Source organism: Jaculus jaculus, chromosome X (genome assembly GCF_020740685.1).
Source record: "Jaculus jaculus isolate mJacJac1 chromosome X, mJacJac1.mat.Y.cur, whole genome shotgun sequence".
NCBI classification, from domain to species: domain Eukaryota; kingdom Metazoa; phylum Chordata; class Mammalia; order Rodentia; family Dipodidae; genus Jaculus; species Jaculus jaculus.
In genome coordinates, this window is record NC_059125.1 from 75562177 (window position 1) to 75574820 (window position 12644).

Here is a 12644-nt window from a genome sequence, read left to right on the forward strand (position 1 = left end):
AGAGAGAGAGAGAGAGAGAGAGAGGGAGAGAATGGGCACACCAGGGCCTCCAGCCACTGTAAACAAACTCCAGACGTGTGGGCCCCCTTGTGCATCTGGCTAATGTGCGTCCTGGGGAATTGAGCCTTGAACCAGGGTCCTTAGGCTTCACATGCAAGTGCTTAACCACTAAGCAATCTCTCCAGCCCACCATATATATTTTCTAACAATGAAGGAATGAAAGAAGACATCTTTTAACAGAAGATAAATTGGAAATTCACAAATAGGTGAAATTTAAACAATACAGATAGGTGAAATAAAGAATACAAACAAAGTTAAAAATTATAGTATGATGATAATAAAGCATATAAAATTTTATGGAAGCAAAAAGTGATAACAATGAAATTCCATTAAAAGAGAGATCTCAATTAATCAACCTAATTTTATACTCCAAAACTTAGAACAAAACAAAGATCCAAAAGTTATCAGCAGGAAAGAAATGAAGATTAGAGACAAAATAAATAAAATTGAGAAACAGTAGAAAAAATTCAATGAAAGTACTTTTTTTGAAAACTGGCAAACCTTTAATTTAATTATGAGAATGATAATCAAAACAACAGAGACTCGTAGTGTATCTAAATGGTACAGTCACTTGGCTAGTATATGTGAGGCTATGAGTTTGATCCCCAGCATTAGAGGGGAAAAAATCAGAAATAAAAACTGAAACCTTGAGGTAAGGTGATTGCAAATTCCAAGCATGCCTGGGATATACAGAAAGTTCAAGGCTAGCATGGATATTGAACAGTGGTAAGGCTCTCACCTACCATGTGCAAAGCCTTGGGGCCCAGGGAAATAGGAGGTGTGGAACAGTTCTGTGCTGCTGAGTAAGTATGAAGTTTAAGCTAAGAAGGCTCATTAGGTACCAGAAATATTCTGCACAATACTGGTGTTTAGTCAACAATGCTGTGTTGTGCAAATAAACATATCTTAAGAGGGTTGATCTTGTGTTGAGTGTTCTTACCACAATAAATTAAAAAAAAAAGTAAAACAAGAAAAAATCAACCCAAAACAGTATAGGCCAAAAGAAATCCAAGCATAAGCATATCATATTTTAACAGCTCAAAACTAAAGATATCATTCTCCTCTTTTTTTTTAAACTTTAAGAATAAATTTTATTTGAGAGTGACAGACAGAGAGTGAAAGAGCCAGATATATATAGAGAGAGGATGGGCGCGCCAGGGCTTCCAGCCTCTGCAAACGAACTCCAGATGCGTGCGCCCCCTTGTGCGTCTGGCTCACATGGGTCCTGGGGAATTGAACCTCAAACCAGGGTCCTTAGACTTCACAAGCAAGCGCCTAACAGCTAAACCATCTCTCCAGCCCCCTGATTCTGCACTTTTTAAGACACCACTTTTAGTAGTTTTCCAACTGAAATAGTTGTGATAAAGCATGTATAAAATCTTTATGTTAAAGTGACCAAGTACTAATAAAATAAATTAAAGAATACCCAGATAAGTGGCATACTATGTTCATGAATTATAAGAATGATTTTTTTTCTCCAGAGATATCTATAAATGAACACAATACCAATTAAACCACATTAGAATTTTAGACATGGACAGGTTGCTACTAAAATGTATAGGATAAGTCTCAGGAATTAGAACATTTACTATCATTTGGAAAAGCAAAGCTAAGTTGGAGCAATTTTCACTACTTAATTTTAAGAGTTACTGAGCTTTTACTATGGCAGTGAAAAGATGTCTCTATTGACATACTTTCTCAACTCATAAGTTTTTGTATATTCAATGTGTTACCACCATTCACATTTACCTTTATGCTGTTATGTTTTACTGCTTCTGTGTACTCTTGATATGACCACATCTAAGTCTTTGAAGGAAGCTCTTTAAAGAACAAAATCTTGTTCATTTCCTATCTGAAGTGGTTGAGTCCCCTTAAGGATTCCTTATACTTTTTTTAAAAAAAATTATTTATTTATTTGAGAGCGACAGACACAGAGAGAAAGACAGATAGAGGGAGAGAGAGAGAATGGGCGCGCCAGGGCTTCCAGCCTCTGCAAACGAACTCCAGACGCGTGCGCCCCCTTGTGCATCTGGCTAACGTGGGACCTGGGGAACCGAGCCTCGAACCGGGGTCCTTAGGCTTCACAGGCAAGCGCTTAACCTCTAAGCCATCTCTCCAGCCCGATTACTCATACTTTTATGTAGAATAGTATCTAGATTTTTATGTGTATTTTTGTATTTTTTATTCTACACTGTTCGAAGAGAACAGTAATAACACTGTTTTCTTCAAACAGTGTAGAATAAAAAATACAAAAAACCTTTGTGCAATGTAGAAATATATTATTTGAGTTTACCAAACTTAAACAATTATAAAAATAAATTAATAGTATTAATTTTATAGTGCATATTATATTGGTTTGATGAAGCCAAACTGTAGTTCACACATTAATATCACTCCATGAATGTGGCCTGCCCTATTGTATACTATATGATGACTTATTCCACCCCTACAAGTGTAACTACAAAGAAATTATATTATGTGTAGTACACCAGGTAGAAACACATAATTTACAAATGAAGCCTGATCTGTTTCTTTCAAATTAGAGAATTATTAAAGCAGTATTACCTAGTGTCACTATGCTGATAGCTACAAATATGAGTGCTGATATATGGTAGTGTTATTTGCCAAGTGTTCTTCTGAGATGACCCAGAGTATGCCTATGTTCATTCATTTTGTATTACTACTTGAAGGTTGCCTAGGTTACAATGAAAGCATGAAGAGGAATATAGCTCATAAATGAGACCCAGCTTAAAGTTAATATAGCTGACAACAAACTTTGACTGAACTATATAAGAAAAAGAGAGATAGTGATATTTGTTTTCTAAGTATACCATACCAATATGCTATTTGTTGGCTAAGATTACTGTGGAAAGAAATAATGTCAGAATAGGAAAGGGGCTGAATTTTACAGATATAAAGGAGGTGGAATTCTTGGGACATTTTGATTGACAAGATGTGTACATAATGTTTCTGGCTGCATTTGGGCCACAATGGTAGAGTTGAGTAGTTATGATTGGGACATTATAGCCATACAAAATATTTTATTTGGCTGAGGATGTAGCTCAGTGGTAGAATGCATTGTCTTGTTTGTGTGAGGTCTGGGGTCTGATATACAGGGCCACAGAAACACGAAAGAAAGAACAGGATATTTCTTATTTACTACCAAAACTATTTACAACTTGGCTATTTACAGCAAAAGCTTATTTATTGTCTTTCAGTCATCTATTAGCCAAACACTGTATATAGACTTTCATATCTCCTGTAATTTTTCACAAATGTCTCTAGAGGTATGTTAAATTTTAGAGAGCAAGGACTATCTATCTCATGTAGAGCAATGCTATCTTTTGTTTGTAAATATTCAAATTATTTATATAATGATAATGAGTTTTTTTCAAAAGATAACATCTCCTCTCTGCTTAAATATTACTATCAATTCCTCATGATCAGCTAAGGCTCAGTTCTCAGAACATAGGGCATGTTACAAATGCAACCTAGTGCTTCCCTCCTTTTCTGCCACATCTCATCACTCTTTTCTCCATATCCACTGAAATTCTTACTGTTTTGTCTTATACAAATAGAAACTGAAAGTGACGTTTTCAATAATTATTGCGTACATCATTTAGGTCCCTTGTCTACCTTTCCCTTCCATGTTTGTCTTTTCTACACTGCACTTTACTTCATCAAATTGTCTGCTATTACAAAATGTAAAAGGGATGAAGGAAACAGCAAAACACACATTGGTTTTATTGGTGGAGACGCATACCTCTCATCCCTGTGGCCAGCCTAATTTCTCAAATCCTCGAGGGTAGGGCTGTTATGTGTATGTGTATATGTGTATATGTGTGTGTGTGTGTGTGTGTGTGTGTGTGTGTATACACACAGATATGCATGCGCGCGTGTGTGTGTATATATGTGTGTGTATATATATATACACACACACACATACATGTATATGTATATGTATATGTATATGTATATGTATATGTATATGTATATGTATATGTATATGTATATGTATTTGTATAGACATGTTTAAACGCCAAACACTATTTACTGGAGGTTCAGCGAATGGTCATTCTGGATTGATTCCCCTCCTCTTGTCTTCATCTCATTTGGAAAACCTGGAAAACAGAAAATCTTCCCACGGAAACTCCTCAGGGACGTCCCAAGATCCGGGCTTGCGCACTTGGCCTCCATTGGCAGCCGGCATAGCAGCCTGGGCTGCAAGTCCGCGGGGTCTCCAAGCACAAACCCAGCGCGGGCTCCTTGGTCGGCCTGGCGGCGCGTGCGCGCGCTCCCCCTTTGGCCCCCTACCCTGCAGCAAGGGTAGCGTGACGTAATGCAACCTCAGCATGTAGGAGCGTTATAAAGGAGGACAAGGCGGCGCGCCTCCCAGACGCAGAGTAGCTTGTGATTGGCTCGGGCTGCGGAACCTCGGAAACCCGAATGTGAGGACCTTCCAGATCCACAGCTGCCGCCCCCCGCAGCAATTCCGAGCGCGGTCTTAGTCTGCCTGGCGGCGACCGTGAAAGAGGTGGTGGTGGCAAAGGCGGCAGCGGCGGCGGCGGTGACAGGTAAGGCGACTCCTGAGGAGCAACTCCAGGGACTTGTGTTCGCCCCGTGCAGTGTCTCTTCCGTGAGGGGAGAGGCTCACACCCAGCATCTAGTGGAGGGCGAAGGGAACAATGGAAGTGGCGTCTAGTCCCTCAGCTTTCGTTTAGCCGCGGGCACACAGCCGTTCTTTTCCGCCTCAGCAGATGCGGGGGGAATGAGGGAAGTCAAGATTCCCCTCGCAGCGGGTCTTCGCTGTTCTTAGGCCAGAGTCCCAGAGCTCCAGAGCCGTCGTGGAGGCCGTCGGTGGTTTAGGGTGACAGGAAAATGGCGGAAAACAAAACGGTGAAGAATGCAGCGTCCCCTTGGCATTTTCTCTCCGCGAGCCCCCCTCCGTGAGCCTGGCGCTCGCGCCCCGCCGCGTCGCCTTCGCCCCGCGCCTGCCGCCTATGGTCGCCTTTGCAGGGCGCGAGGGCGACGCGGCGTGAGTCGGGAAGTGGCACGGCTTCGGGCATTTTAGGGACCAAGGAGTAGCGAGCCGTCAGAGGCTGGGTGCGGGGGAGGGGGTGCTGTGTGCAGCGACTGTCGCTTCCACACACACACCACCATTTTGGTTCCCAGCTTCTCCCACGTCAAGCGGGGCAGGGGATCGGGAAGAGGCTGAGGGGCTGGGCACGCGGCGTGGGGAGAGGCGGCCGTGACCGCTGCACCAAGTAGAGGAGGCGCCCGGGGGAAGAGGCTTTGCTCGGCTCCTCGTCCTTCCCTCCGTGGAGCTCCCTAGGAGCCTGGAGATCTAGTGAGGTGGGGATGAGCCCGGGGGCACGCGTGTACTTGCTGCGTGAGGTGATTGAAACTTGGCATGATCGTGGCAAAGGGAGAATAATGCGGGAAGAGTGCTGCGTCCAGAGCTGCAATATTGCCACTTGCCAGGGCTCCTTTGTTTCCTATCTCTGCAAATACTACTTTCGCATTCTCTTGTCCGCCGCCGCCTCATCATTTCTCTCCTCTCCTTCGCCCTGTTGACATCAAGAAGCCTGCTGCTGACTGAACTGTTTAGAGGAGACAGATGGGAGAAAAATTTTATTTTTGTGATTTCTGCTTCCCGTGTAGTGATGGAAGGATGTTTACTTGCCGCGTACTTGGTTGGCTTACCTCAGTTCAGTGAGGATGTGTGAGACACTTTGAAGACTTAGCTACCTATGTCTTATTAAACATCACACTTTTGTACTCTTACCTTATTATTGATCATATTGAAACTTACTATATTGGAAACAAGTATTCCACTTTTATTTGTTTGCTATTTACACAGTGTGATATACTTCCTATAATACTTGCCCTATATGTTGTAATTTTCACTCAATTGAGTGCTAGGGCAATTTTTTTTTTTGTCCTGTATAGATTTGGCAAGGATAAACCTTGCCCTTGGATCATTATTATTTCGAAAAGTGTTTTAAAATCGTGATTTACAGAAGATTTTGATTTAATCAAATAATCCAATTCTAAGTAAACATTGCTTATATGCTTATATGATACTAGGTTTTTTTTCTGTTGGCATTTTTTGGCTGCTTTTTAAAAACGATAAACATAGAATTGAGCTAATGAGTTATTATTCTCAACCTCCAAATTGAAGAGTAAAGAAAAACATTTTTAAGTTGTGTAAAAATTTGTTTTAAAATATGTAATTTGTCGATATTCTTACAATAGACAAAATATTTTTTTCCTAAAGAAAATACATTGTTCTAAAGGAAAAAGAAATCTCATAATTTCACAATACATAAGAATTTCTCAGATTCTTCAATTTTCTCAAGCTGCTCATTCAAAGGTGATTAACAAATTACTTATTATTTACCTTATTCAGTAAACTAAAAAAAAGTAATTTCTAATTGTTCCATTAGTTCATATGATAAAGAAGTAACTGATCAAATTAAAAATAATATACTATAATTTTAAGTGTTAAAATAAGTTAAGTCCTTATGACATTTCACTTTAAATGTGTAACTAGAAAGGCGATGTATTGTGAAATCTGATTGGCTCTTGTTCTCACTTTAAAGAAGAGCAAGACAGAAAACAGTGTGATATTAAAAAATATAAAATAATGCTAAGAAGTTTGAAAAATCTCTAATTGTGCTCCCAGGCCATTTTACCTGACTCTTTAGATACATGAAAAGTATGCTGCTACAGCACACTTTTGTATACAAAGTGGTAAATTATTCTGTAACTCTTTTCCCTGTTGTGTACCTACAGCTTTATGGTAAGGGAAAAAAACAAAACTCTTAGCCATTGCCCAGTGCTTAATAATTGATTTTGTTTTACATTAAAGCTTTCTAAAATTTTGGAGAAGTATGTAACCTTATCTTTTGTCCAGTATAGCTCAATTTATTAAATACTCAAGTGAACAGCTGCAAACCTTATCAGATTGATACATTGTAGGTTGATACATTGTAGGTTGTTTAGTTAGATTCTTTTGTCTTAAGGGGATTTTCAAACACAGCATTTACAAGAAATTTTCTCAGTGACAACATTTGACTTTATATTCCATAATGGTTGTCTTAAGTAGAAAAGGAAACAGGTTGAGCCTTTACTTTCAAAATCAGCATGAGGCTAACATGATTTTATTAATCACTACTGAAAAAAAAAACAGTTGTACAATTGCAAGTGAATGATATGCTGTGAAAATTGCTAAATATTTGTATGTGATTGATTTTACCTTTATTATATTTAGAAACACTCAGGTTTAAAAGTCCTCAAAACTGTGAGACAAGAGTATATAGTAGAGTGAGGCCAGAAGTCCTAACTGGTTCAAAGAACTCCAGGGAATCTGGGATAGAACATTTAACATTTGTTAAGTAGAAGCCCAGTAGCCATTGATAGATATAAGTTTATTTGCAGAGCTCTGGTGCAGGGCTGATCTGGGTCTGGAAGAAATGGATGAGAGTAACTGGATGAAATTCACTACTACTAGACTTCTGAGTCTTCTAGTAATGTATAAATATCCTAACTATTATCTGTTATCTTGTTTTTTCACCTTCTTTTATAACCTGTATTTTTATTGGAACTCAGTCCTGCAGTTTTGTTCTCTTGCTTGTGATTTTTCACTTCTCATCACCCTACAATTGCTTCATTTTACTTTACCTTGACTTTCCTTCTACCTACCCCTTCTTTTATTTATTTTATGTCACATAAAACATCTAATCAAATTTTGAAGTTCTTTTTAAATTATTTTTTTGTAATGAGCTTTGTATAACTGATTGAGAGACATTTTAAGTAGGATTTTTTTCCTCAAAACAGGTGACTTTGAGATAAATGTATTTAAACTCTTTTTTAAACTGTTTATTTTACAGATATTTGTGAATGAACTTTGCTAAGTATGGATTCAGGTGTTGGAAGTCTTGGATTGCACACATCAGACTCTAGAATGGCCCATACTATGATTATGCAGGATTTTGGTAAATCATTTTCTTTGTTGTGTTTTTATTCTTAAAGTAAACTTTAAAAAGGATAGAATTACAATGAAATATTCTTTTACTAGAAATACTAAAGGTAGAGATTATGTTTTAAAAAAATAAAGCTATGTGTTAGCCATCTAATATCATTTTCATTCTTGGTGAGAGTGTTGAAGTAAGGAAACTTAGACTATAGAAGTAATAGCTTACTAGAAATGAAAACCACACTTTGCATAAGTAAGTGCTTAATTGCATCTTATTGTGACACTATATGTTAATTATCACATGTAGAAAATGTTAAATTATGATGGGGTGGTTGTGCACGCCTTTAATCCAGGCACACAGGAGGCTGAGGTAGGAGGTTTGCTGGCAGTTTGAGGCCAACCTGGGGTTATAGAGTCAATTCCAGGTCAGGCTGAGCTGGATTTGTGACCCTACCTCAATGCCTCCCCCACAAAAAAAGTTAAATTAATTGTCTAAAGTACAAAATATAAATTTCATTGTTAATAAAGCTGAAAATGGAAGTGCTGCTATCAATCCAAAGAATGTAGATGCTTATGAAATGATACACTAAAAGTCATATACTTGATAATAATATTCTGATAATATTTCCTCATAAATTTGTTACCAATAACCTACATTTTTTTAATGAAAAGATTTCTTATATTTGTGTATACATTTTTCAGTACTCTTCAAATAAGAGTTATTTTGATGAAGATGCCATGACTCCACTGAAAAAAAAGATACTGAATTTGAACAGGGTTGGTCTGAATTATAGCAGAGATAGATCCAAAGTAAAAGAGGCAGAAAGGGAGCATAAAAACTGATGATGAGATTGGCACAAAAGTAGAAAAGACAAATTATAAATTTGGATAAAAATTAAATGGAAAACATGATGTGGTATGGAATTGTTGAAGCTAAAATTGATGGAGGACTAAAGTTAGTGATACTTGTCTCAGTTAAGAAAATGCTTCTTAGGTTCTCAGATACTGTGGTTAAGCTTGGACATTTGGACACCAAATTCAAAGCCCATAGTAATGAAAATCAGAGGCACTATATTCTGGGTGTCACAGTGATAGCACCTATAAACATTACTAAATTACTGAATCCACATTTATAATGAGTATGCTGAGCTAAATAGTATTTGTTTGCTCCAATTCTGTGATTTGTTGACATTTGTTGGATGAGTAAATTTGGGCATAACAAGTTTCTATATGTGGTACTACTTGAGATGACTGTTAATTTATGGCAAAGAATGCAATGATGGATTCATTTACCTAAAAGATAAGTGCGACATATTGATTGTGCATGATTTAGAAATAATTTGGAGTAAAATTATAAAAAAATTATGATGGTTAATCTTAATTTTCAATTTGATTGGTTTAAGAGAGTTTGATGAGATTGTTGTGTCTGAGAAAGTGTTTTCACAGAAGACTAAGAAAGGTTCATTTCATTTGTGGGCATCACTATCTATCTCTGGAGGGAGCTAAATGGGAATAACAGAGAATGCCTGCTAGCAAAGGCAGAGACTCTCTGCATTTCTTGACCTCCATGACTTGATCTGCATTGTTTTATCATATGCTTCCTTTCATGCTGTCCAGCATCTTATCTAAAGCCCACAACAATGGAAACAACCAACCATGGGCTGAAATCTCTGAAATTGTGAGCCAAAATAAATCCATTACATTGTTCTCTTTGGTATATGCCACAGTCATGAAACAAAAATGAATAGCATAGGAAGAAATTATAGAGCAAAGGGCAAGAGTGTAAAAGAGTATGAGATTGTATATGTCTTTAAACATTATTCCCTATGGAGTTGACAGGATTTAGAATATGAAAACACAATTCAACTCAGATTTTAGAATAATGGAAGACTTGAATTTCTAGCAATTTTTGGTTAAAATGTCTTTTTTTTTTTTTACTTTTCAAAATAGATATTTGAAATGTAAGTAGTATTTTCTCGATTTAATGAAAAATGCTACATATTCTATCGCATTTGGTAAAATGTTAGGACCACCTTAGCTTTTGAAGATATTTCCCATTAGCAACTACAGTGTGTGTTTTCTCCAAAAAGGTAAAAAAATATCTGACTGGTGCTGGTGACTATTTACTGGATGTTAACTCGTTCCTGATCAATATCTTCAGATTTTATAAACACAGATGGACTTTATTCTCCTGTATTTTTTAAAAAAATTATTTATTTATTTGAGAGAAAGAAGGAGAGGGCTAGGGGAGAAGAGACAGATATACAGAGAATGGGCACACCAGGGCCTCCAGCTATTGCAAAGAACTGCAGACACATAAGCCAGCCTGTGAATCTGGCTTACATGGGTACTGGGGAATGGAACCTGGGTCTTTCAGTTTTCCAGACAAGCGCCTTAATTGCCAAGCCATCTTTCCATCCTTATCTTCAGGTTTTATTACAGGTAATATTTTCTCCTTTTAGTTGTTAGGGGAGTAGAAGGTACATATTGAACTACATTTACATAAATATCTCTTCTTTTTAATTGAGATATAATTTATGTATTATAATATTCACCTAGTTCAAAGTTTATAATTAAATATTAGGCAGCTATCACCCCTATATAATTTTGTTTATATTTATTTTTATTTTAGAGAGAGAGAGAGAGAGAGAGAGAGAGAGAGAGAGAGAGAGAGAGAGATACCAATACAGAGAATTGGTGCAACAGGGCCTCAGCCACTGTAAATGAACTCCAGACACTTGCACTGCCTAGAGAGCATGTGCAACTTTGCACTTGCCTCCCATTGGAGAGTTGAACAGGGGTCCTTAGGCTTCGCAGGCAAGCACCTTAACCACTAAGCAATCTCTCCAGCCCTACTATATAATTTTAGATCATTTTGTTAATCTAAAAATCTCCTGTAAACATTAGCATTTCTCACCAGTTATAGACACCCAAATTTATGCATTTGCCTACTTTGAAAGTTTCTTTAAAATGGAATCATGCAACATCCAGCCTTCTATGTTTGGCTTCTTTCTCTTAGCATGTCTTCATGTGCCACTATGCATATTGTTGCATGTTATATTTATTAATATTTGATTTCTTTTTAGTACCAAATTCTGTATCCTAGGATAGGTGATCCTGTTTTGTTTATTCATTTATCTGTTGATGAACACTTAGGCTTTTGAGATATTTTAGTGTTGTAGAATGATAACATGATAGACATGAAACTTTGCATTCTAGACTTACTCTTTGAGACATATGGTAAGGAGTCAAAGCATGATAGGAACCACAGGATAGACAACACAGCATCTTGGGTCCCTTTCATACATTTATACATAACTGGAAGGAAAATTTTCATTCAGTATACCCTATTTTAAGTATAAGGATGCTGAAAAGTTTTAAAACTACTTACAGTTTTCAATTGTTTATGCAGTATCCTTTGAAGCACATTCTAAAATGAGTTGAGTAGTGTGAGTTAACTTCCTTATGCCAGAAAACAATGTAAAGCCCCTATTCTATGTTATATACCTATTCATCCTTCAACTGACAGTTGTATTTCTGGTTATTGTTAAACTTTTGAGAACTTTATTGAGAGGACTTGGAAATTTTAGTTCTGATAGCTTAACAAAATGCTTAATTTACCCACCTGTTGAACTTTCTAAATTCTAAAAATTTCATTAGAAATTATATATATTGTCTTCAAGTTTCTGATAGCATCACATCTTAGATATTTGAGCTGGAGAGATGGCTTAGCGGTTAAGCGCTTGCCTGTGAAGCCTAAGGACCCCGGTTCGAGGCTTGGTTCCCCAGGTCCCACGTTAGCCAGATGCACAAGGGGGTGCACGCGTCTGGAGTTCGTTTGCAGAGGCTGGAAGCCCTGGTGCGCCCATTCTCTCTCTCTCCCTCTATCTGTCTTTCTCTCTGTGTCTGTCGCTCTCAAATAAAAAAAAATTAATAAGAAAAATTAAAAAAAATCTTAGATAGTTGAGCTGAAGAGATGGCTTAGTGGTTAAGGTGTTTGTCTTCAAAGCCAAAGGACCCAAGTTGGATTCTCCCGGACACAGGTAACTCTGATGAACAAAGTGGTACATGCATCTGGAATTCATTTGCAGTGGCTGGAGGTCCTGGTATGCCCATTCTCTCTCTCACACACACACACAAATAAATAAATAAATAAGTAAATAAATACTATAAAAACAGATAATTGTAATATCATAAATTAATAATACTTTGAAACAGAATTTAGCATGCATAGTTATATAAACAGTATGTCATAAGATCTTCAAATTTTGTAAGGTTCTTTGTACTATGGGATAACTACAATACAGAAAACTTGAAACATTAATTTAGAATTTATTAGACCATTTCATTTTTGTGTGTATGTGTGTCTGTCTGTCTGTGTGCACACACATAAATGTAAATGTGGGCACCTTTAGCCTAGATTCTTAGACATCAGGTGTCTCCTCTATTGTTCTGCCTTATTGTTTTGAGACAAGGTCACTCACTGAACCTGGAGCTCTGGTTATGCTTTGGATAGACTGACCATTGAGTCCCAGCAGTCTCCTATATTTTTGTCCCTTTTAGTGCTGGGGTTCCAGGTATGTATTACCATACCCAGCTCTTAGGT

General features: G+C 37.5%; 1 protein-coding gene across 2 annotated transcripts in view; it reads left to right on the forward strand.

The window, feature by feature from the left end:
- Positions 1-4347: 4347 nt before the first annotated feature.
- Znf711 (zinc finger protein 711) overlaps positions 4348-12644 on the forward strand; it is a 32902-nt gene continuing 24605 nt past the window's right edge. Inside the window, exons 1-2 of one of the 2 annotated variants that reach the window (XM_004669602.2) lie at positions 4348-4634; positions 7953-8057. In XM_004669602.2, coding sequence (XP_004669659.2) covers positions 7979-8057 — 79 coding nt within the window. In that variant the 5' untranslated portion in view covers positions 4348-4634; positions 7953-7978. The remainder of the gene's footprint in view (positions 4635-7952; positions 8058-12644) is intronic. The other variant, XM_045140881.1, reaches the window with a different exon arrangement.